The sequence below is a fragment of the Camellia sinensis genome, chromosome 2 (genome assembly GCF_055761805.1).
Source record: "Camellia sinensis isolate YWXY chromosome 2, ASM5576180v1, whole genome shotgun sequence".
NCBI lineage: Eukaryota > Viridiplantae > Streptophyta > Magnoliopsida > Ericales > Theaceae > Camellia > Camellia sinensis.
The window spans coordinates 220,122,850-220,145,909 of record NC_138962.1 but is presented as its reverse complement, the minus strand read 5'-3'; the positions used below and the strand labels follow the sequence as shown (position 1 = coordinate 220,145,909).

The 23,060-nt window shown below is 40.8% G+C and overlaps 1 protein-coding gene across 1 annotated transcript; it reads right to left on the bottom strand.

The window, feature by feature from the left end:
- Nucleotides 1–1,220: 1,220 nt before the first annotated feature.
- LOC145819438 (uncharacterized) lies at nucleotides 1,221–10,332 on the bottom strand. Its single transcript, XM_082913434.1, has 4 exons — nucleotides 9,804–10,332; nucleotides 9,405–9,722; nucleotides 9,162–9,299; nucleotides 1,221–1,229 (listed from the first exon to the last, which is right to left on the bottom strand). The coding sequence occupies exons 1-4, from the start codon at nucleotides 10,281–10,283 to the stop codon at nucleotides 1,221–1,223; spliced, it is 945 nt and encodes a 314-aa protein (XP_082769560.1). The 5' UTR covers nucleotides 10,284–10,332.
- Nucleotides 10,333–23,060: the final 12,728 nt, after the last annotated feature.

Sequence of the window (23,060 nt, the reverse complement as noted above, 5' to 3'; positions counted from 1 at the left end):
TTTGTATCAAATATCAAATGTCACATCAATAATTCTCCGCTTAAATCAAAACTCTTCTCAAAACTATTTTCAAAACTTTTTATCAAACAAATTTTCTACACTCAAATCATAATTCCAAACCACACAAACTCAAAATACAACTCATACTCTCAAATCATAATTACAAAACACAACCAAACGCAGGCCGAACATCTACAACAAAAAGCATATAACTCTCAAATCATAAGGGTAGTGATTCATCCCCCGAAAATGGGGGAGCCCGAATCCCCCTAATTTCCATTTCAGGTAAAAAAAAAAAAAAAAAAAAAAGGAAAAAAGAAAGAAAAAAAGAAAACAGTTTCCAAAATTGGAAATTAGGGGGATTAGGGGGCAACTTTTTAGGGATACAAATCATTTCCCCAAATCATAATTACAAAACACAACCAAACGCAGGCCGAACATCTCAAAATACAACTCATATTGGCCGGTTGACCGGCCGAACATCTACCTGGTCGACTAGTGTTCTAATGAAACTTCAAAAACCTACGTTGAAACACTTGATATTAAATGAAAATTTTATTCAAATTTGATAAAAAAAAATTAATGTACTGTTGGAGATACTCTAACATATGTTATGATATTGTCAGTTCAAAATTGTGAACCCCACCTATTATACAATCTACGAGATCTAAAATTTCTAAAATTATATCATATTAGTTATTAGTACATTAATTAATATATCAATAGATACGTATAACATTATTCAAATATAAAATCTAAAACCATCTTTTAATAATTATGTTGCTATTCTAAAAAAATAAAAATACTGTATATTTTTTCGTGGCAATTACTTTTTTATCCAAATCAAACCAGTTTTTTTACTTCTAATTTCTTTTAGCCAAACAATAGTTTAGTCTGAGCCTAAATTATGGTTCGAAGCCTTTCTTCTTCTTCTTCTTCATTTTTTTTTTTTTTTTTTGGGTAAAGGTGTTTTTAATTAATATTTTTTTATTGTTAATTTTTCATTTATAAGAAACTACACCAAACTCACCTAATGATTTAATCAAATTACTTTTTGGATATGGGTTTTCCATGACATGTTCATGATATAGAATTTATAATATGCCTACCTAATTCTGTCCATTCACGGATTTTCGAGATTTTAAATTTTCAACCTATCTTATTAGATCTTTAGGCAATTCAATTCTTTGACAATAAGTTTTTTCCCTTTTGGATATTTTTCAATAAGCCTTCAACAATAAAGGTCACTATGTCAATTGTGAGGATATATTTTCTGAATACCAACACGTGACATGGTGATGCCGACGTGTCAGCCGAGGTGCCACGTGTCCTGGTAGTCAGGCCGAGGTAATCTCGGAGAAGCCGAGGTCATCTCCGAAGATATCGGAATCCGAGATAAGGGGCAAGAGTCCTAAGACAAAGAGGGGACTTAACCAAGATAAGGATAAAACTCTTAGGGAGTTTATCTTTATCTCTTAAAGAATCCAGAGTAAACAGTAAATTGGAGTTCATAGAAGTCATACTTCTAGCGGGACTTGGATTGAGTATATTATAAAAGAGAGGCACCCCCGTGGGTCTAAGGTATGCAATTTATGTTTTGAGTATTCAGTTTAATACTTTGAGAGATATACTGACTTGATCGTCGGAGTGCCCCCGGGTGGAAGAACCACCGCCGGAGCTTTTCCTTTCTGTTACAGGTTGCTAAAGCCATCTATTCTACCTGTGCTCTCCAGCAGATCACTAAACGGGCAGTGTGGTCAGATTTTCACCCACACAATTTGGCGCCGTCTGTGGGAACGAAGGAAGAATAGATGGCCAGTAACGGACAGCAGGAAAATATTGGGGATGACGCCCCCACTGGGAGTGGCAGACCAATTGACCTTGACATTGAAGGAGACGACCACAATGCAGAAGCCCGTGACCAGGGTCACAGAGAGAACGACGTAATCCCAGAAGGCGACACGTCAAAAAGAACAAACCAAGGAAAGTACTACAATGAAGATAACCTCCAGGTATGGAGGGACAGGTGCCTACGGAGGGATGAGGAAGTGAAAGAACTAGCAAACAAGTTGGCGGACCTTCAGTCAGTCGTCAACTTCATGATGCAGAATAATGTTATGCAGCCACCATACCCGCTGCAAGATACGCCGATGCCGGCGAACAACACTCAGAAGGGTGGAAGAAAAACAATCCCCGAGGTCCCTCAGCATACCAGGAGCGGAAGGCATTCTCACCGGCCTTCCAGGGAAGTCGGACGGGAAAAGCCGAGGCAAGAAGAGTCCCGAAGGACACACCACATGAAGAATCCAGACCCCAAAGAACATCGACATGTTCAGGGGCAAGTACTCCATTTTGACACAACCCATGAAGAAAGATCCAAACGGACCCACCACGAGGCCGAAAGCAATGTACCAAAAAGACTAAAATCCAAAGACAGCCGAGCTCCAGGGAGGAGCAAAGAAGACTTAAGGGACTACCTCAAGAGGAGGCAGCAGAATGCAGAAGCCGAGGTAAACTCCCCAGTAAAACCGAAAACAGCCTTCTCGGTGGAACTGGACAAATTCGAACCGCCCAAAAGATTCAGTATGCCAAGGTTTCAAATCTATGATGGTAAGTCAGATCCAAACTTTCATGTTGGGCTATACCTGAATTCAATGGCGTTATATAGCGGGAACGAGCCGTTGCTCTGCAAAGTATTCCCCTCATCCTTTGGGGAAATTGCATCTGATTGGTTCCATAAGTTACCAAAAGGAAGCATAAAGACATGGGAAGGCTTGGCCGAGATGTTTGTGGCCAGATTCGTGACCAACAAGCTGCAACCCCTGAGGGTTGATGCTTTGATGGCTCTACGAATCACCAATGAAGAAGGCCTCAGGGCCTATGCGAAGAGGTACTACGAGGTGTTCAACCGAATACCCGAATGCAACCAGGAAGTAGCAGTCGTGTCCTTTAAGAACGGCCTGAAAGATGACTGCCCACTACGGAAGTCTTTGGCAAAAACATTGCCAAAAAGCATGGAAGAACTCATGGCAAGAATTGAGAAATACGCCAGGGCCGAAGAAGATACATCGGGAAACAAAGAGGTGAAACAAGAAAAGGGAAACGGCTCGCCAAAGCGAGGCCGAGTCAACAATGGGCCGACCAAACAAGAAATAGAATTAAGAAATAAACAGGCGGTAACCACGGTATTCCGGATCCCAATCCATAAAATCTTAGATCGGATTCGAAATCAACCTTATTTCAGGGCTCCGGCAAGAGCACCGGGGGAATTCATGGGAAGGAACGTTGGTAGACGTTGTGCCTATCACAATGAAGAAGGGCATCCAACTCAAGGTTGCAGAGCCTTAAAAGCACACTTGGAGGACCTGGTAAGACAAGGCCTTCTGAGGGACCTGGTCGATGAGGCCAGAACAAAGGAAGAGCAGGCAAGGTAGCCTCAAGCACCAGCAGCACCCCCTCCCCCAGCGCAGCTACCACAAGCAGGAGAATCGATGGTGGTTAATGTGATCCACTCAAGGGTCAACGAAAACGAAGTCAGAGGAGAAACCCAGAGGGTAAGACATTTACAGCATATCTACCAAGTCGGGGAAAAGAGACATCGGCCAGAAGAATGCCAAGGGCCAATGATAGCCTTTACTGAAGCCGACCTAGAACTGGTCCAACATCCGCATAATGATGCCTTGGTAGTATCCCTCCAGGTTGGGGAGTGCCAAGTAAAACACATCCTAATAGATCAAGGCAGCTCCTGTGACATCATGTATGTCAGATGTTACAAAGAGCTAGGCCTTCACCCCGATGACCTAGAACAATCAAGCGGCCCGATGGTCGGCTTTAATGGAACACCGACATGGCCACTGGGTGCAACAAGCTTAGAAGTACAAGCCGGCACTAAGAAGATCAGGACGGAATTCCTGGTAATTGACACACCCTCACCATACAACATCATCTTGGGAAGGCCGTGGTTGCATGCAATGGGGGCAGTTCCCTCGACGTTGCATCAACTACTCCGGTTCCCAACAGAGCATGGGATTGAAGAAGTCAGAGGGGATCAACTACAAGCCAAAAATTGCTCCATGGCAGCAATAAAGTCCACCTGTAGTATACGGGAGCCAAAGAAAGCAGAAGTTGAAGATGAAAACATGGAAGTCCTAGAAGAAGTCGGGAAAGAACCAGCCGAGAAGAGCGAAGAGACGCTAAAGAAAATCCTCGTCCAAGAGGGCGACGAAGAACGATTTTTTTTTCTCGGCTCAGGCTTAGCTAGAGAAAAGGAAAAAGAACTAGAAGATTTTTTAAGGGCAAACATAGAGGCGTTCGCTTGGACACCCTATGAAATGCCTGGCATTGACCCCGAGGTCACTTGCCACAGTCTGAATGTCGACAGATCGGCAAAGCCAGTGATTCAACGAGCCAGAAGGCCGACGTTAATGCACGTCGAAGCAGTAGAGGAAGAGGTAGACAGACTCCTTGAAGCCAGGGCCATCCGAGAAGTTCAGTACCCAACATGGCTGTCCAACACAGTAGTAGTAAAAAAGAAGAATGGCAAGTGGAGGGTTTGTGTAGACTTTACCAGCCTTAACAAAGCTTGCCCCAAAGACAGCTTTCCTCTGCCCAAAATCGACCAACTGGTAGACGCCACTTCGGGACATGAAAGGATGAGTTTTTTAGATGCATATAGAGGGTACCACCAGATTGCTATGTACCCTCCAGATGAGGAGAAGACCGCGTTCATCACCCCGAAAGGCCTGTACTGTTACAAGGTAATGCCTTTTGGGCTGAAAAACGCAGGAGCAACCTATCAGAGGTTAGTGACAAAGATGTTTAAACACCTGATTGGCAAAACAGTAGAAATTTACATCGATGACATGGTCGTAAAGACCAAGAAATCAAAAGGTCATCTTGCCGACCTAAAAGAGGTCTTTGACATACTCAAAAGATATCGGCTCCGACTCAACGCCTCAAAGTGTGCCTTCGGAGTTGGGTCAGGTAAATTTCTAGGATATCTGGTAACAAGAAAGGGCATTGAGGCCAGCCCAGACCAAATGAAGGCCATCCTGGAACTACAGAGTCCGACATCGGCAAAGCAAGTTCAAATACTCACTGGAAGGGCCGCAGCCCTAAATCGATTCATCAGCAGAAGCTCAGACAAGTGCAGACCCTTCTTTAACCTGGTGAAAAAAGTCACAGACTTCCTATGGACAGAAGAATGTGAAGCTGCCCTAGCCGACCTAAAAAAGTACTTGACCACAACCCCGGTCCTTTCTAACCCAATTCCAGGGGAAGAATTGTTTTTGTACTTAGCAGTCTCTGAGCACGCAGTCAGTGCAGTGCTAATCCGTGAGGAAAAAGGGGAGCAGAAGGCTGTCTATTATGTAAGTAAGACTTTGGCTGACGCAGAAACAAGATACTTACCACTGGAAAAATTAATGCTAGCCTTGGTAATGGCTTCAAAGAAATTAAGCCATTACTTTCAGGCACACAAAATTGTGGTCCTAACAGAGCACCCGCTGAAGTCCTTATTACATCAAGGAGACTTAACAGGAAGGATAGCAAAATGGGCAGTAACACTGGGCCAGTTTGACCTAGAATTTAGGCCAAGAACAGCAATAAAGGGCCAAGTTTTGGCCGACTTCGTCGCAGAACTCACACCTGAAGCCATCACATCTCGGGCTCCGTCGAGCCAAGATGAGCATCGCCCCGACAAGCAAAAAGAATCCTAGTCAAAGACAAAAAAGCAAGAGAAAGAAAAGCTCAGACCATGCAGCATCTACATCGGCGATTCATTCAGACTATTCGTCGATGGAAGTTCAAACCGCCAGGGAGCAGGAGCAGGAGTACTGCTGATATCTCCAGATGGAGAAATTGTAGAACAATCCATCCGTCTGGGGTTCAAAGCCTCCAATAATGAAGCAGAATATGAAGCATTAATTGCAGGGCTAAAGCTAGCAGCAGCAGCAGCAGAGGCAGACGAGGTAATTATTTTTTGTGATTCACAACTGATTGTTAACCAGTCAACAGGAGAATTTGCAGCCAGAGATGAAAGAATGTCGGCATATGCAAAGGAAGTCATCCGACTGGCAGCCCTATTCCAGAACTGCAGATTACTCCAAGTTAGCCGAGATGACAACACCCACGCCGACGCGTTAGCCAACCTGGCCAGCTCAATTCAAACTGGAAAAACAAGGACAATTATGATCGACTACATGTCGGCCCCGAGCATAGATAAACAGAGCACCGAACAAGAAGCAATGTGCGTGGGCTTTGGACCAAGCTGGATGGATGCAATCATTGCATTTCTAAAAGAGGGGAAGCTGCCAGAAGACCATAAAGAAGCACATAAAATAAGGCTGAAATCGGCCAGATTCAGTCTAACAGCGGAAGGTCATCTCTACAGGAGGTCGTTCACTGGACCACTTTTAAGGTGCGTACACCCTTTGCAGGTTAAAGATTTTCTTTACGAGATTCATGATGGAATCTGTGGAAGCCATGCTGGGGGCAGATCGTTAGCCCACAGGGCCATTACCCAGGGGTATTGGTGGCCCTACATGCAAAAGGATGCCGAAGCCTATGTAAAGAAGTGTGAACAATGTCAAAAGTTTGAACTTTTGATACATCAGCCAGCTGCCGACCTAAACCCAATATCCAGCCCTTGGCCGTTTGCCCAATGGGGCATGGATCTGGTCGGACAACTTCCCCAAGCAACTGGGCAGAGAAAATACTTGCTGGTAGCAACAGACTACTTTACAAAATGGATAGAGGCAGAACCGCTTGCCAAAATCCGAGATGTGGACGTTAAGAATTTTATATGGAAAAACATTATCACAAGATTTGGGATTCCAAGAGCAATAGTTGCCGACAACGGAACACAGTTCGACAGCAAACTTATCAAAAAAATTTGTGCAAAATTCAAGATCAAGAATTATTTCTCAACACCAAGTTTTCCTCAAAGTAATGGGCAAGCAGAGGCATCCAACAAAGTAATCCTGGATGGAATAAAGAAGAGGCTCCAGGCAGCAAAAGGAAAGTGGGTGGACGAGTTGCCCAACGTACTTTGGGCATATCGGACTACGCCGAGAAGATCAACAGGAGAATCCCCCTTTGCCATGGCCTATGGCACAGAAGCAGTCATCCCATTAGAGATTGGCATCCCAGGGATCAGAACCCAGGGAGTAGAGAATGGCACCAATGACATACTCTTAGCCCGAGACCTGGATTTATTGGAAGAACGAAGAGAGAAAGCTGCAATACAGCTCGCAGTATACCAGCAACAGCTTGCCAGAGCTTACAACAAGAAGGTTAATCCAAGAGATTTTCAAGTTGGCGACCTAGTCCTAAGAAAAGTCGTCGGGAACAAGAAGGATCCCAGGGAGGGTAAGCTTGGCCCAAACTGGGAAGGACCCTACATAATTACTTCAGTATTAGGTAATGGAGCATATCGGCTTGAGGACAATGAGGGCAAAGCATTGCCCAGACCTTGGAATACTTGTAATTTGAAATTTTTCTATCATTAGATAAACATCATTGTTTGGCCGATATCATCAATAAAGTCTTTTCAGAATCTTTCAACATATATGATTGATAAAGTTATGCATGGATATTTATTGAAGACATATCAAACTCAGGCAAAGTTAAGCCGAGATTATTCCTTAATTCACTTGTTGAAATTTGTAGCAATTTACAAGTTGGAATTAAGCTAATTCCTTATCTTCACTTGTTGAAATTTGTAGCAATTTACAAGTTGAAGTTAAGCCGATGTTATTCCTTAATTCACTTGTTGAAATTTGTAGCAATTTACAAGTTGAAGTTAAGCCGATGTTATTCCTTAATTCACTTGTTGAAATTTGTAGCAATTTACAAGTTTGAATTAAGCTGATTCCTTATCTTCACTTGTTGAAATTTGCAGCAATTTACAAGTTGAAGTTAAGCCGATGTTATTCCTTAATTCACTTGTTGAAATTTGTAGCAATTTACAAGTTGGAATTAAGCTGATTCCTTATCTTCACTTGTTGAAATTTGTAGCAATTTACAAGTTGAAGTTAAGCCGATGTTATTCCTTAATTCACTTGTTGAAATTTGTAGCAATTTACAAGTTGGAATTAAGCTGATTCCTTATCTTCACTTGTTGAAATTTGTAGCAATTTACAAGTTGAAGTTAAGCCGATGTTATTCCTTAATTCACTTGTTGAAATTTGTAGCAATTTACAAGTTGGAATTAAGCTGATTCCTTATCTTCACTTGTTGAAATTTGTAGCAATTTACAAGTCGAAGATAGGCCAAGGTTATTGCTTAAGTTCTCGTAGCAATATGTGGGTTGTTTAAACCCTAGGGAAGATGCTTAACACTTGTTGAAATTTGTAGCAATTTACAAGTTTATGTTAAGCCGACATATGATCACCCGCTGAGGTATACAGAAAGTTACAGGTTAAAATAAAGGCTGAGTATATTGTTCATTACTTGTTGAAATTTGTAGCAATTTACAAGTAGGTAAGACTAAGATTACCATTTAATACTTGTTGAAACTTAAGAAGAAGCTTGCAAAAGTTTACATTCCGAAATATATGTTCTATACTTGTTGAAATTTATGAAAAGATTGCAGGACAGTACCTTGCCGAAGTAAAAGTTTTATGGTTATACCCGAGGTATGTAACCCCGAGAAGATTGCACAAAGGAAGCAACATACAAAAGATTTTTTCAAAGTACAAGACTATGCAGAAGCAGTCAACAGAATATCACAAGATCAAAACATCCAGAGGAAGAACTGTTGCAGTTACATATTGAAGAAACCACGTCGGCCAAAAGAAAGAGTTTTGCATTATCCAGAAAGTAAAAAAGTACAAAGTGCAAAGTACAGAAAAAGAAGGAAAAAATACAAAAGGCAATTTTGTCAAGCTTCTTCAATGTTAGCCACTGCAGGGACTGGGACCTCAGACGATTCTGGAGGAACCTCGTCGGCCACTTTTTTCCGCTTGTATCTCGGCATCAATCTCTGCTAATGATTCCTCAACACTTCTTTCTATCAGGAGAAGATTGGACGATAGCTCCCTAGTAGCAGTTTCCCTAGTTGCCTCCTTGGCCTCATCACCCTCCTCATCCAAGGTTAAGTCCATAACCTGCTCAGCAGGAGGAGGGGACTTGGCTACGACGGCATCCTTGGGTTTTCTCACCAAGGCTTCTTCGTTGTCCTCTTTATCTTCATCCTCAGCATCAGCATCAGATTCTGATCCACCTTCAGGTGGAGGTGGAGGAAATGGCAAAGGGATGGCATCAGCATTCCGAAGGGGCGAGTCAACAGGGAGATCAAGCTTCTTTATCAGGGACATCCAACCTAGGGAAAATCCCCTGTTGCATGCCTGCCTGACTTGAAGCTTATAATCTTCTGCGACGTCGGCCATGCCTTGGGCATAGGCCTTTTCATCGGCCTCTTTGATTTTGGCCTCTTCGGTGGCCAGAGCTTGTTGGAGTTCTTTCTCCGCTTGGGCCTTCTGAACCTCGGCCTCTCTTTTCTCGGCCTCAGTAACTTTTCTAACGGCCTCAGCAGCTTCGGCCTTCTCAAGAGCTAAAGTTTGAACTTTAGTTGCAGCCTCGGCTTGATCCTCCAGTTTTTTCATTTTTGTTTCAAGGGACTTGATCTCTCTCTTCATAGAAGATGCTTCCCTTTTCATATCAACCAACCTTTGACGATTTTCAAAGGATTGCATTGAAAACGAATGGGCATGCTGAATGGCCTGCAGAAAAACAGAAATGTGAGACAGTACTCTCAGTAAAGAACGGAAGAAAAAATCACAAGTACAAAAAGAAATACTCACTTGGACGGAGTGTTGGAGCATGAGAGCGTAATTTTCATACTCACTAAGCTTAGCATTTCGCTCCAAGTCATTCGGAAGGAGAAGAGCAGTGCTGAGGGCGACACCAACGTTAATGTCGTCAGCACTTTCACTAGCCATAATGGGCCTATCCTCCAGGGATAGATCAGGGGCCCAGGGGACATCGGGCTTCTTTGAAGCCGAGGTCGTCGCGGACGATGACCTCGCCTTCTTCGATTGTGTAGACCCTGAGGGTTGGCCCTCAGCAGACCTCTTGGTTGAAGTAGAGGCTGATTTTTTGCTTTCTGCTAGTTTAGAAATCGGCAGAGCATCCTCAGCCTCGGCATCTGTAGCCCTGGCCTTAGGCTGAGCCTTTTTTACTCTCTTTGGTTTGGGTGGGAGCATTGATTGCGTTGGTACAGCTTCGGCGTCAGTTGGAAGATCGGCGAGAAGGTCTTGAACGACAGGCCTTGGACGAACCATCTCGGCAGTCTTTACAAGCCTTCGTCGACGTTTACGCTCAGGAATTGGTATTAAGAAGGGGGCCGAGGTTGATGGAAGATCGGCTGGGTCAGATGTGGACTCTTGATCTGTTCGGGGTGTGGAAGCAGTTAGGGTCGTGGCTGTGGGTGGAGAAAGACTCTTCTTTTTTTTTCTTGGGACGTCGGGTAAAGTGGATTTGTATGTAGGGATGAAGTTTAGTAACAGTGGGGTCTTTCGTTTGTGGATTGGGAGGTTGAGGAGTGTTTTTAGATCTGTTCCTGGGAAGAAGGATTGACGAAAATTTTTCGGTGGCTGATGAAGATCTGCAGGACAAAGAAACACACGTCAGAAACAAAAAAGTATTAAGGACTTAAATAAAAACAACTAAGTGTTGACTCAGGGCTCTTACTCTTGCCCTCTGTAATTGTTCGAGGAAGAGGGTAGAGGTGGACATCTTCATCTGGGCCAAATTCCCAATTTCCAGAAGCAATGAGAAAATCATCTCCAGTCCCCTTGTTGGAGTCTGGGAGGTCGGCTACGATTTTGTACTGAGTAGATCTCGGTTTAAGGTAATAAACGAAACCCCTATCCTTCAGGTCAAGAGGGCACATGGTATAGCAGTATTGAAGGTCGGACAGGGTAATTCTAAGGTTCTCTTGCCTAGCTAAAGCTATAATACCATTGATCACCCTATAGGAGTTAATAGTAAGTTGCATGGGGTTCAGCTTATAGAAATAAAGAACATGACGGAAAAGGGGATGAAGTGGAAGTCGGAGTCCACATTCGGTGAAAGCTACTATAAGGAAGGGCATCGTATGGTCTGTGGGCATGATGGTATCACTGTCCCCAGCCAGTTTAAGATGAACGTCGGCTGGGATAGAGAATTCCTGCCTAAAGTATTCAAGTTTTGTTGGGGTATTTACCCTGTGCCTCCACATACCCATTATGTCAATTCAAAATATGTTTCAGAAGATGGGCGTTTTTAGAAAGGGTTACAAAAACCTCGGTAAAGATCTAAGAAATGGCTGATAAGGCTTATTTCAGTTTTCCCTAAATTTGAAGGTTCTACGCACAAATCCCAAACCTAAGAACTATAAAGATCAAGATTGAAGGCACAGATCTGGGGCAAATAAAAAAAAAAAAAGAATCAAGAACAGTGGCAAAGAGAATGGTGAAAAAGTATAGAAGTTCAAGGTATAACCGCAAATTCAAGATACAAATAAATCCAAGGCTTCGAACAAAATCAGTAATGGCAACAGGCAGACAAAAGCACAGAAAGAGAAATTGACATTGAAGGGAATCAATCTTGCCGGAGCAAGTGAAGCCGGGGCAATGTTCGCCGAGCTCAGAAATTGGTTGCAATAGCAGAGAAGGCTTCGCAAGAATGAGGGATTAAAGAGCAGTTCCAGAAGAGAGATTAAAGCGATGGCAAATTCGGAGAAGAAAGAGCTTTCAGAGAGAGAAAGAACAAGAAGACAGAATGAAAAAGTAAAGGAAAAGAAGAGGCAAAAAAGAGTTTTGTCAAAAATTTGAAACGGCGGCAAAAATAGGGCAATTATTGCGCCTAGAGCAACGCACGCGTCAGACGGCGCAGACGAACGAACAGACAGCTTCCAGGCGCGTCACAGACACGCTCCAATGAAAACAAAGCACGTGAAAAGGAACGGTTAGATATGCATGACAGCTCATGCGCATAGGAGAGTACGACCAAAGCCTTGTTCTCCGAAGAGAACACGTCGGCTGAAAGTAGATAATCTTGGCTAATCAGTTTTTGAACCATTACTCAGAAAAGAGGTGACAAAATATCGGAATAGGTTCCATCACCTCAAAATGCCGAGGTAATAGAACCTAGGGGGCAGTTGTGGGGATATATTTTCTGAATACCAACACGTGGCATGGTGATGCCGACGTGTCAGCCGAGGTGCCACGTGCCCTGGTAGTCAGGCCGAGGTAATCTCGGAGAAGCCGAGGTCATCTCCGAAGATATCGGAATCCGAGATAAGGGGCAAGAGTCCTAAGGCAAAAAGGGGACTTAACCAAGATAAGGATAAAGCTCTTAGGGAGTTTATCTTTATCTCTTAAAGAGTCCAGAGTAAACAGTAAATTGGAGTTCATAGAAGTTATACTTCTAGCGGGACTTGGATTGAGTATATTATAAAAGAGAGGCACCCCCGTGGGTCTAAGGTATGCAATTTATGTTTTGAGTATTCAGTTTAATACTTTGAGAGATATACTGACTTGATCGTCGGAGTGCCCCCGGGTGGAAGAACCACCGCCGGAGCTTTTCCTTTCTGTTACAGGTTGCTAAAGCCATCTATTCTACCTGTGCTCTCCAGCAGATCACTAAACGGGCAGTGTGGTCAGATTTTCACCCACACAATGACTACAGGTTTAAAACTGTTTGAATCTTAAGTTTATGAAGAGATTTATATAAAAATAAAAATAAAAATACACTCTTTCTTCATAATCTATATATGATCCAAGCTTTACTACATGCACCCACTCACGAGAGCTCATTATACCAGAAAATAACAAATGTTTTCGATAAGGTTTTCGATAAGGTTTTCTTGATGGCGTTTTGTGCTCTCTCTCTTTTTCTCTCTCTCTCTCTCTCTCTCTCATATGCAGATTGCACTTCACATGGCTGCCACTATTTTTTGTAAGATAAAATTGCCTGTTTCAGAAAGTATTTCTTTGTAGTTGAAACATCTAACCCCCACTCATAATAAGAAATAAAAAATAAATCAGAGATAAGTGTTGAAAATAAAATGTGTAGGTTATATTTATTTTGAGTAGATATTATATTATATTATATTATATTTGAATTTATAATTTATTTTTTATTTTCATTTTTTTTTTCAAGTTTGTAGTTTTTTCACTGTTTAACACGCTTTATTAAAACCAAAATCATCCATACATAGTTCAGTAATGTCTACCAAAATTACTAATATGATACCATCGCCTATAGACTAAACCAACATAGCCTAAGGATCTAAAGCTATTATTTTAGTTTTAGATGGTCCATTATTTTGGGCATGCGAGTGCAAACGTGCGGCTCAATAACATTTCAAAAAGTCCACAATTCACCGACAAAAATGATTGAGACTTTATTTTTGAGAACTTTTATGACCTTTAAAATGATATGAATCACTCATGTATTTGTTTTATTTTTTTTCTATCTCTCACATGAGTGATCCAGATCATTTTAAGAGTAATGAGAATCTCCAAAATTAAAAGTTTCAATCATTATTAATTCACATTTGAGTTATTTCTTTGGTTGAGGATTGGAAAACAAACAACACCATTTGCTTAAAAATTATTCCTACAAAGATTCTTCTCTGACAAAAGGTAGAGGAAGGTTAGTATTTTAAAGTAATTGATGCATATTAATATTGAGTCCAATGTTACATATTGGTGTTTTGCCAATAACATAACATAGGTGTGTGATGTGTGTAAAGTAGTGTTTTAAAAGCATCAAAGAACAATTATCACTAATCTACCACTCAAAGTATAATATAATTGTATATTGTTTTTGGCAAAAACTAAAATATTATATTTAGAAGAATTGAGTTTGATTATTATTAGAAATACCTTATCTTAATTACTTGATACATGTAATAATATTATTACATGTAATTACATACTTTTTCTTGATAATTATACTATCAAAAAGACAGAATAACTTTAAAGATTTTGTTAATTGCTTGAGTGATGAAAATCAAAGTCCATGAGGATTTCAATTTGAAACCCAAATCATGCTTCTCTCCTTCACCAACCCCATTAAATCCAACCCTCCACTACCTTCCTCCTATTACTAGATCAAAATCTTAACTCCACTGTTCTATATAAAAGTTTTCTTCTTATACAATAGTATTAGAGATGAGGGCATACACGATGTTGTGATATCGGCAATTATCTATACTTCACTCTTTTCTCCCACTATGTGATTTAAAAGAGAAGAGTATGATAATTATTTAATCAGCAGTATTTTAGGTATATAAAAAATTGTGACTTTATATAGTAGTACAAATAATACATTCTAGAAGACTAGAAGTTAGTTTGCTACTATCTGTACCATTTATCTATTTATACTATTATATTAAGTGAAGTTAGACTTGGTGTTCAAGCCTTTGATTGTTTCTCCTTATGGCACGTATCTCTCATTTTTCTATAGAAAAAAAAGAAGAAAAAATTATGCAAATAGTCCATGTATTTTACACAATGTGTCAATTTAGTCCCTGTAGTTTCAATTTGCTCGATTTTGTCCCTTAATTTAATAGATTGTATCATTTTAGTCCAATAAATAACGGTTATTAAGTTAATTTAACGAAAAGTCAAACAATGTGTCAATTTGGTCTCTATATTTTTCACAATGTGTCAATTTAGTCATTGTCAAAATCGAGACAATTAAAACTACAAAGACCAAATTGATATATCGTGTAAAGTACAGGGACCAAATTGACACATTGTTTGACATTTCGTTAAATTAACTTAACAACCGTTATTTATTACACTAAAATGACACAATCCGTTAAATTAAGGGGTAAAATCGAGCAAATTGAAATTACAGGGACCAAATTGACACATTGTATAAAGTACATGGATTATTTGTATAATTTACCAAAAAAAAAAAAAACCTAGATGGGAGAAGCAGGATTTGAACATTTAAAATCTTAAACTCGTTGAAGAAGACTCTTACTACTTAAATAACACATAATTTATACTACATATTGTGTTTTGTTTTTACTTATTTCAATGCACGCATAGTTTGTGTCAAATATTAATTTAGATTGGGTTGGGCTTTTGATTTGTGTATATAAGTTTGTAATTTTTAATTTCTCACCGTAATTCTAAGATCCAAAACACAGCACTCAGTGAGCCTAACAAATAATTTACTAGGCTGAGGGACACGTAATCTAACCAAGTCTAGCCCAAAATGAAACTGATCCAAAAATAGGCCCCTATTTTGCCACACTTAGGTCATTCTCTCTTGCAGGTTTGTGGCCCCAAAATTTGGGCTGTCTTCTAGACCCAACTTACCAACTTAAACAAGTTGCTTCTAGAAAGCCAACACCTTCTAATCACACCAAAAAAAATGAAAAATAAAAAATAAAAAGAAGAAAAAGAAGAAGAAGAATGTCTAGGATGGAACATATAAATCGATCACACAACCAGACACAACTCCACCATATGATGTGGGGTTTCATTTTTTTGTAAGTTTCACATTCATGTGAAAGGTTTATGTTTGATTGTGTAAGCAATTTCAAAAGGCCTAAAAAAAAAATATATGAAAGTGGGAAATCCACTCAACAATATAAACTAGAAAATTAGTCCCACGTGTAACACATGTATTAAAATTTTTACTAAAAAGTTTATTAAAAGTATGTGTTAAAATATCATTATTTTTTGGACAATTAATCATATTCGATCTCTTATATTTTTAATAAAATTTTTAATTTAACAAGAGTGTTAATATCTGATACTGATGAGCTTCCCAGAAGGTCCGACCCACGGCCTAGACATAAGGTCCGACCCACGGCCTGGATATTAAAGCCCAACAACCTTAAGAAACCAACAATAGACCAGGACCAATAGCATTCAAACACATGTTGGGCAGGGAATCAACCATGTAGGCAGACAAAGATTCTGTAAAGTTATTGTACCTACGCATTAGCCATTAATGAGGCTCTGGTAACAATAAATGCAACAACCCCTCCACGCCGGAGGATGCAGACTCACCATAAACGACTCAAGCTAAAATATAGACTTTCAGCCAACAAGACAGGATGGAAAAGACAACGAAATGATGATCAAAGGATATAAGGAAGCTTTCGAGATGCAAAAAAAAGGTTAAGTTCTTCATTCCTTTCTTCTCTCTCTATTCAATCAATCTAACTCAATTGTCGAAGGGTCAGCTGGGGGATTATCACCTCCTTTGGACTTTTTTACAAGCACATCCTGTGGGCATCAAGACCAGCAAACCCGTTAAAAGTGTGGATCAGTTCGACCCACCCTTTGTCGAAATTATCGTATCATCAGTTGGCGCCGTTTGTGGGAAATATCATTTCAGAAAGACAGTTGTGTTCATTGTCGCCGGAAGGAACCCCGTAATCACCCACCCCCTACATCAGGGTGGATGGTCACGACTAGATCCATCGCTTCCCAACATAAGGTTGGTAACCCTAAAGCTGAGCCCTCCAACCCAAATAACCCGCCTCCATATTTTACAGAACTCACCAACGGCATCAACCTACTGACCGAGCAAAACCAAACCCTGATCAATGCCTTACTCTAGCGTGACCTATCTATCCCTCCTCTACCACCGCCAATAGTTTATCCACACCCGAAACAAGCCCACTATCACCATCAATTCCACCCCACATGTCTCAAGGAACATTTCCACCCTTCGCTCTGCGGCCTCAACCGTCGAATCTTGACTGCCTGCACTCTTTCTCGTCAGGCTCGCAGTGTCGCCAAGATATGCCATCGCTTTTTCATGACCACCCCTTACCACACCATACAGCCACCCATGAAGGTGAGGCTAGCAGTGTTCAACCCCCGATCCCTGTTTGTGGGGATAGTGCTCCCGTCTAGGACGAAGAACTGCGGGCCATGAAACTCTAACTACAAGGGGTCATGCAAAACATGCAGCACAAGACTTTCTCCACCGTCAACTCTCCTTTCACCGCTTCCACCAGGGATAAAGCTTTCCCTTCTAAGTTCAAAATGCCATCAATAGATACCTTCGATGGTACCACCAATCCTGTCAACCATGTACAAGTATATCAGACACCCATGATCTTACATGTCTTTCTAGACGAAATCATGTGTCACGCCTTCCCTGTCACGTTGAAGGAGTCGGCGCGCCTTTGGTTCAGTCAGCTCCCCCCAGACTCAGTCACTTTATTTCGCCAGCTCAGCGAATTCTTCTTAAGCCATTTCATTGGTGCTCAGTGACAACGGCATCCAGCCACCCAACTGGTAAACATCCGGCAGACAAAAGGAGAGTCGTTACGCAGTTATATCACCCGCTTCAACACCGAAGTCCTACAAGTGAAGGAAAACGACGACAAGGTCATTCTCATAGCCTTGGCCAGTTTGTGCCCCTCCGATTTCCTCTTCTCCCTCTCTAAAAATCCCTTGACCACTATGGCCTCATTTCTCACTAAAACCTAAAAATACATGAACACCGAAGACTCTTTAGCAGCTCTCCAAGACTCCACATCCAAAGCCCTGCCCTCTAAGGAAAAAAGAAAAGAGCCTGAGCCCTGACCCTTGCAGTATACGTACCGACCCCCATCACACCCAGATCGACTTGCACGCTCGGATTGACCGGTCCCAACTCGCTCACTTGGTCTGTTTGAGCGGTACAGGCCCCTTAATTCACCCATGGAGCAAGTTCTGAACCAAATTCAACAAGTCTATAACCTGAAATGGCCTAAACCATCTAGATCTCCCTCTAACCGATGGGATCAATCCAAGTACTGCTGCTTCCATTAAGACCATGGCCACAACGAGCAATTCACCTGTTATAGGACGAGCCCATCCAATGGGCCCAGGACATCATCACATTCCTTGAGCGGGAAACACTGCTAGCAAACAAACTCGAAGTCGCCAAAATCAAGACTCGATCATCAAATTACGTCATTATTAGTGGCACCTTGTAAAAAAGGGGATTCTCACGACCATATCTCAGATGCCTCAATAATGACCAAGCAACCTATGTAATGAAAGAAATACATGAGGGAGTTTGTGGGAATCACTCTGGCGGACGATCTCTGGCTTATAAAATTCTCCGAACAGGTTACTTTTGGCCCACACTCAATCAGGACACTGTTGATTTTGTGATGAAATGCGTAAATGCCAACGCTTTGCTAACATCCCTCACGCCCCTCCAACGGAGTTGATCACGCTCAGCAGCCCTTGCCCTTCGCTAAATGGGGGATTGATCTCGTGGGTCTCTTATCGACCAGTAGGGACCAAGTAAAATTTGCCATAGTCGTCATCGATTACTTCACCAAGTGGGTCGAAGCAGAACCTCTTACCAAGATCACCGAGTGGAATACCACTAGATTCATCTAGCAGTCCATTGTGTGTCGTTTCGGAGTTCCTCATGCCATTGTCTCCGACAACGGCAGGCAGTTTGGCAACGCCAAATTCAGAGAATTCTGTGCAAAACTCAACATCAAAACCTATTTCTCCTCCCAGGCCATCCTCAAGCCAACGGTCAAGTGGAGGTTACCAACCGCTCCCTGCTGAAAATCATCAAGGCCAAGCTGGAGGTTGCCAAGGGCCCCTGGGTAGAGGAATTACCAAATGTTCTCTGGGCCTATCAGACAACCGCCCAAACTCTAACTGGGGAGACCCCATTTTGCCTGATATACGACCCCAAAGCATTCATCCCTATGGAAATTGGCCTACCAACGCCTAGAGTCATCCATCCCAATCCACACCTGAACGAAGACCTTTAGAGGACTGACTTAGACCTCATCGAGGAACTACGGGAAACAGCAGCCGTCTGATTGGCCATATACCAATAGAAAGCAAGGCAGCACTATAATTGCAGAGTCCGATCGAGGGTATTCACAGTGGGCGATGTCGTCTTGGGTAAAGCAACTCTCGTCACCAAAAACCCAACTGAGGGAAAGCCAGGAGCTAAGTGGAAAGGCCTTTACATTGTTAAAGCAAGACCCCACCCAAGCACATACCATCTCCAAGACATGGAGAGCAAAGATCTTCTCCATTCATGGAATGCTGAACACTTGAAACGCTATTTCTAGTAAAGCGGCATTTCCTACTTTTTGTTTGATTTAAATTGTTGTACGTTTCATTTTGGTGATCAGAACACTTGTCCATTTTGGCTCTTGCCATGCAATGCATATATTTATGATCACAGGACTATGACAACAATTCAAGATTCTCATTGTCTATGTCGTGCCTTAATCCAAAATTAAACAAATTCGGTTGTGTTAAATATGGACTGAACTTGAAGAGCTCAGCCCGACAAAGTTAAGTAAAGTCTCGGCCAGACTTAGCTTTCCAAAAGCCGCAGCCAAACTGAGCATGAAGAACTCAACTAGATTGAGTTAAACATAGCCTCAGCCAGACTGAGCACGAAGAACTCAGCCAGACTAAGCATGAAGAACTCCGCCAGACTGAGTTAAACATAGCCTCAGCCAGACTAAGCATGAAGAACCCAGCCAGACTGAGCATGAAGAACTCAGCCAAACTGAGTTAAACATAGCTTCAGCCAGACTGAGCATGAAGAACTTCGCTAGACTGAGTTAAACATAGTCTCAGCCAGACTGAGCATGAAGAACTCAGCCAGACTGAGTTAAATATAACCTTAGCCAGATTGAGCATGAAGAGCTTAGCCAGATTGAGTTACGCAACACCTCAGCTAGGTTGAGCCTGAAGAGCTCAACTTGATCAAGCCTGAAGAGCTTAGCCAGACTGAGTTGAGAGCTCAGCCAGATTGAGCTAAGCAAAACCTCAGCTAGGCTAAGCAGTTTTTATAACTTAACTTTATTACAAAACTATAATAACAAGTTGTTTTGATATATTTTTGGCAAGTATGTTACATGCTTCGCTTAATTCATTTATAGGTCTCCCTAGACAAATTATCACAAGTTCTTTACAAATTTCAAGCACATTCATTATAAACACAAGTTTTTTACAAATTTCAACCATTCTTTACAAGGAGCTCTCTTAAAAGAACAAAAAAATAAAAAATAAAAAAAACTACAACCAAAAAACAAAACAAAACCAAACAAAAAGCTCAGTCTTCATTCCCCTTCGCTGGATGCCAAGTCTTTCTCTTCCACCCCTTTATTCGGCAGAGTCTGGCGATGTCCTCCTCTTTTGGCTTCACCAGGCTAAAGTCACATCTGGAAACAGCTCATCCGCCTTGTATTTGAAACTTGTCCAGCCGCTGTCCCAGTACTGGCTCATCTCATGCTTGTAGTAGTCTAACTGCTGAAAACCTTGGATTATATCTTCTTCGGTCCTCCCAGCAGCAGCCACTCCTGATGGGCCAGCGCCACCTTCACCCTTTCTGGACAAGCCCCCTGCCACTGTCGCATCAATAGCCATTTGGAATCCAGTGGATGACTTAAACTGCTTCACCGCCGCAATGCACAGGTCCGGACAGGCCACCCTCTTCAACGCCATCATCTTGGTTAACTCTGTCATCTTGGCCCTCTCCTCTCCTAAGGCCTTTTCCAACTCAGCAATATGTACATCTGGTTCTTCTTTGTCCTTCAGCGCTTGGTCACACAGCTCTTCATTATTTGTGAGGGCCTTCTCCAACCTTTCTTTCGCGGTATTGTATGCTTCTTGGACCTCGTCCACTTTCTTCCGCTCGTCCGCCAGCTTAAACTCTAGCGATACCGCCTAGCGATACTGCCTTGTAGCGCACCACTTCCAGTTCAAACTTGGTGACTGAAAACTCGGAGGCGACCCCAGCCTGGCTTACCCTAGCGTGCTCGGCTAAGTACCCTTGCACCACTACCAAAACCTCCATTTTCTTCGCCCTCTGAGCATAGGCCAGACCCTTCGCGTAGGCGCTGTCACGACCCGCTCCCCATACCCAAGGGTTAAGTATCGTAATGGCCAGTAACTGAAGTTACCTCTGGCTAATTCATAAACAAATTAATAAACGCGAGCGGAAGTAATATTTAAGTAAGGGTACCAAAATAATCATTGGAGCTTCTATTTTTATTACAAAATATATTGACCAAAAAGGTCGATATTTACATAGAAAAATATCATAAAAGTGTTGCGTGTGTGTCTATTCCGCAACCCGACTTTCCAAAAATTATTTTTGAATTGCCGTGTTGCCTGAAAATTGGTAAACAACTATAAGCACATGGCAGAGTGAGAAATATTATACTAAGAGTATAAGGGACACGAAATAACCCAGATTTTTAATTATTCTGTAGAATTTATACTAATATTATTTAATCATAGTTAGGAAAATATATAATTTATTATATATTATTATGTGTAATTTTGTAAAATAATATAATTATTAAAAATTGAGGAGTCAAAGTATAAATAAATAATAATAATAATGGGTGTGGTAGTAAAATAATTAATTAATTTTCTGTTGGTATATGATAAAGTGTAATTTAATTAATAATTAATTTATTTATATAATTATATTAAAAACTTGGGTCAAAGTGTAATTATCTTTAATATCCATTAACGATAAGAATGAATCTATATAATTAATTATAGAATCTGTGGAATGGTTTGGGCTCGGCCACGTGTTGGCCAGAAAGTGGTTTCTCCTCTCTATTTAAAGGGGGCGTGTCACACCTGGAGAAGAAAAAAAAGAAGAAAGAAAAGGAGAAGAAAGAAAGGAAAGAAAAGAAGAAAAGAAGAAGGAAAAAAATATTGGAAGTTGAGAGGGTTTTTGATAGTGGAAAGGAAGAGTAAGGTATTAAAGTTAAGGTGAGTTATATTATACCTTGAGGTACCATAATGTATTTTACTTATGTTTTGACTTACCAAAATCTATTTTATACAAGTTATATTTTATTAATATATTAATAAAAGTTATGTTTTATAAAGATTTCAGTTACGTGGGTTATTATCTGAACCCTATTTGTGAAAAAGAAACTCATGGATATGTTTGTTTTATATTTTAAGAATATTTGACTATGACCTTATATACAGTTATGTTTTGTAAGTACCACCATGAGAGTCTCATGCCTTGGGGACTTAAATAACCATTGATCTCTATTTGACCACTTTGTGGTCCTCTGTCTGTCATGGATTCATTGACCTCTGTTCTGTGCGGAGCAAAGTGCTGTGCGGAGCTAAGTGTTACACTATTGTGGGAGCCACCTCTAGAATCCGTACGAGCCACCTCTTGAATCCGTACCTTTGTTCTGACTGTCACTTCTGTGACCTCTATTCTGTTCTATTCAGTACCTTGGTTATGGTTATTTACTTTCATAATTTCTGTATTTCAGTTCTGCTACTTAAATGAGCAATTTTTGTCACTTAAATGATTTGTTTACCAAATGACCATGATTATGGTTATTTATTTACATAATTGTTCCGACTACGTTATCTTAAATGTTTTGGCTACATAACTATCCATGGTTATTTCGTGCCCTTATACTCTTGGTATAACATTTTGGTGACTCAAGGTATAATATAACTCACCTTAACTTTAATACCTTACTCTTTCTTCCCACTATTAAAGACCCTTTTAGCTTCCACTATTTTTTCCTTCTTCTCTCTTCCTCTCTTTTCCTTCTTACCTTTCTTTCTCTCTTTTTTTTCTTTCTTTTTTCCTTTCTTTTTTTCTTTTCTTTCTTCTTTTTCTTTCCTTCTCCAGGTGAACGCCTCCCTATTTATAGGGAGGTGAGGCCATCCGCGGGCCAACACGTGGCCAAGCGTCACTTTCGATAAGATTTAATTCATAATTATATAGATTTATTCTTATATATTTAAGATAATTACCCATTAACCCAATATTTTAATATAATTATATAAATATATTAATTCCTAATTAAATTACACTTTATCATATACCAATAGAAAATTAATTATATATTTTAATACCACACTCATTATTATTATTATTATCTATATTATTATTATTTATCTTTTGACCCCTAAATTCATAATAATTATATTATTTTACAAAATTACACATAATAATATAAAATAAATTATATATTTTCCTAACTGAGATTAAATAATATTAGTATAAATTCTACAGAATAATTAAAAATATGGGTTGTTACAGGCGCTACGCGCTGC

Coding starts and splice junctions, on each gene's coding strand:
- LOC145819438 (XM_082913434.1), bottom strand. CDS start 10,283: ATGGTTCGTCCAAGGCCTGTCGTTCAAGACCTTCTCGCCGATCTTCCA. Junction 9,723..9,803: donor TGCTCCAACACTCCGTCCAA/GTGAGTATTTCT, acceptor GTTTTTCTGCAG/GCCATTCAGCATGCCCATTC. Junction 9,300..9,404: donor TCAAAGAGGCCGATGAAAAG/GCCTATGCCCAA, acceptor CTGATAAAGAAG/CTTGATCTCCCTGTTGACTC.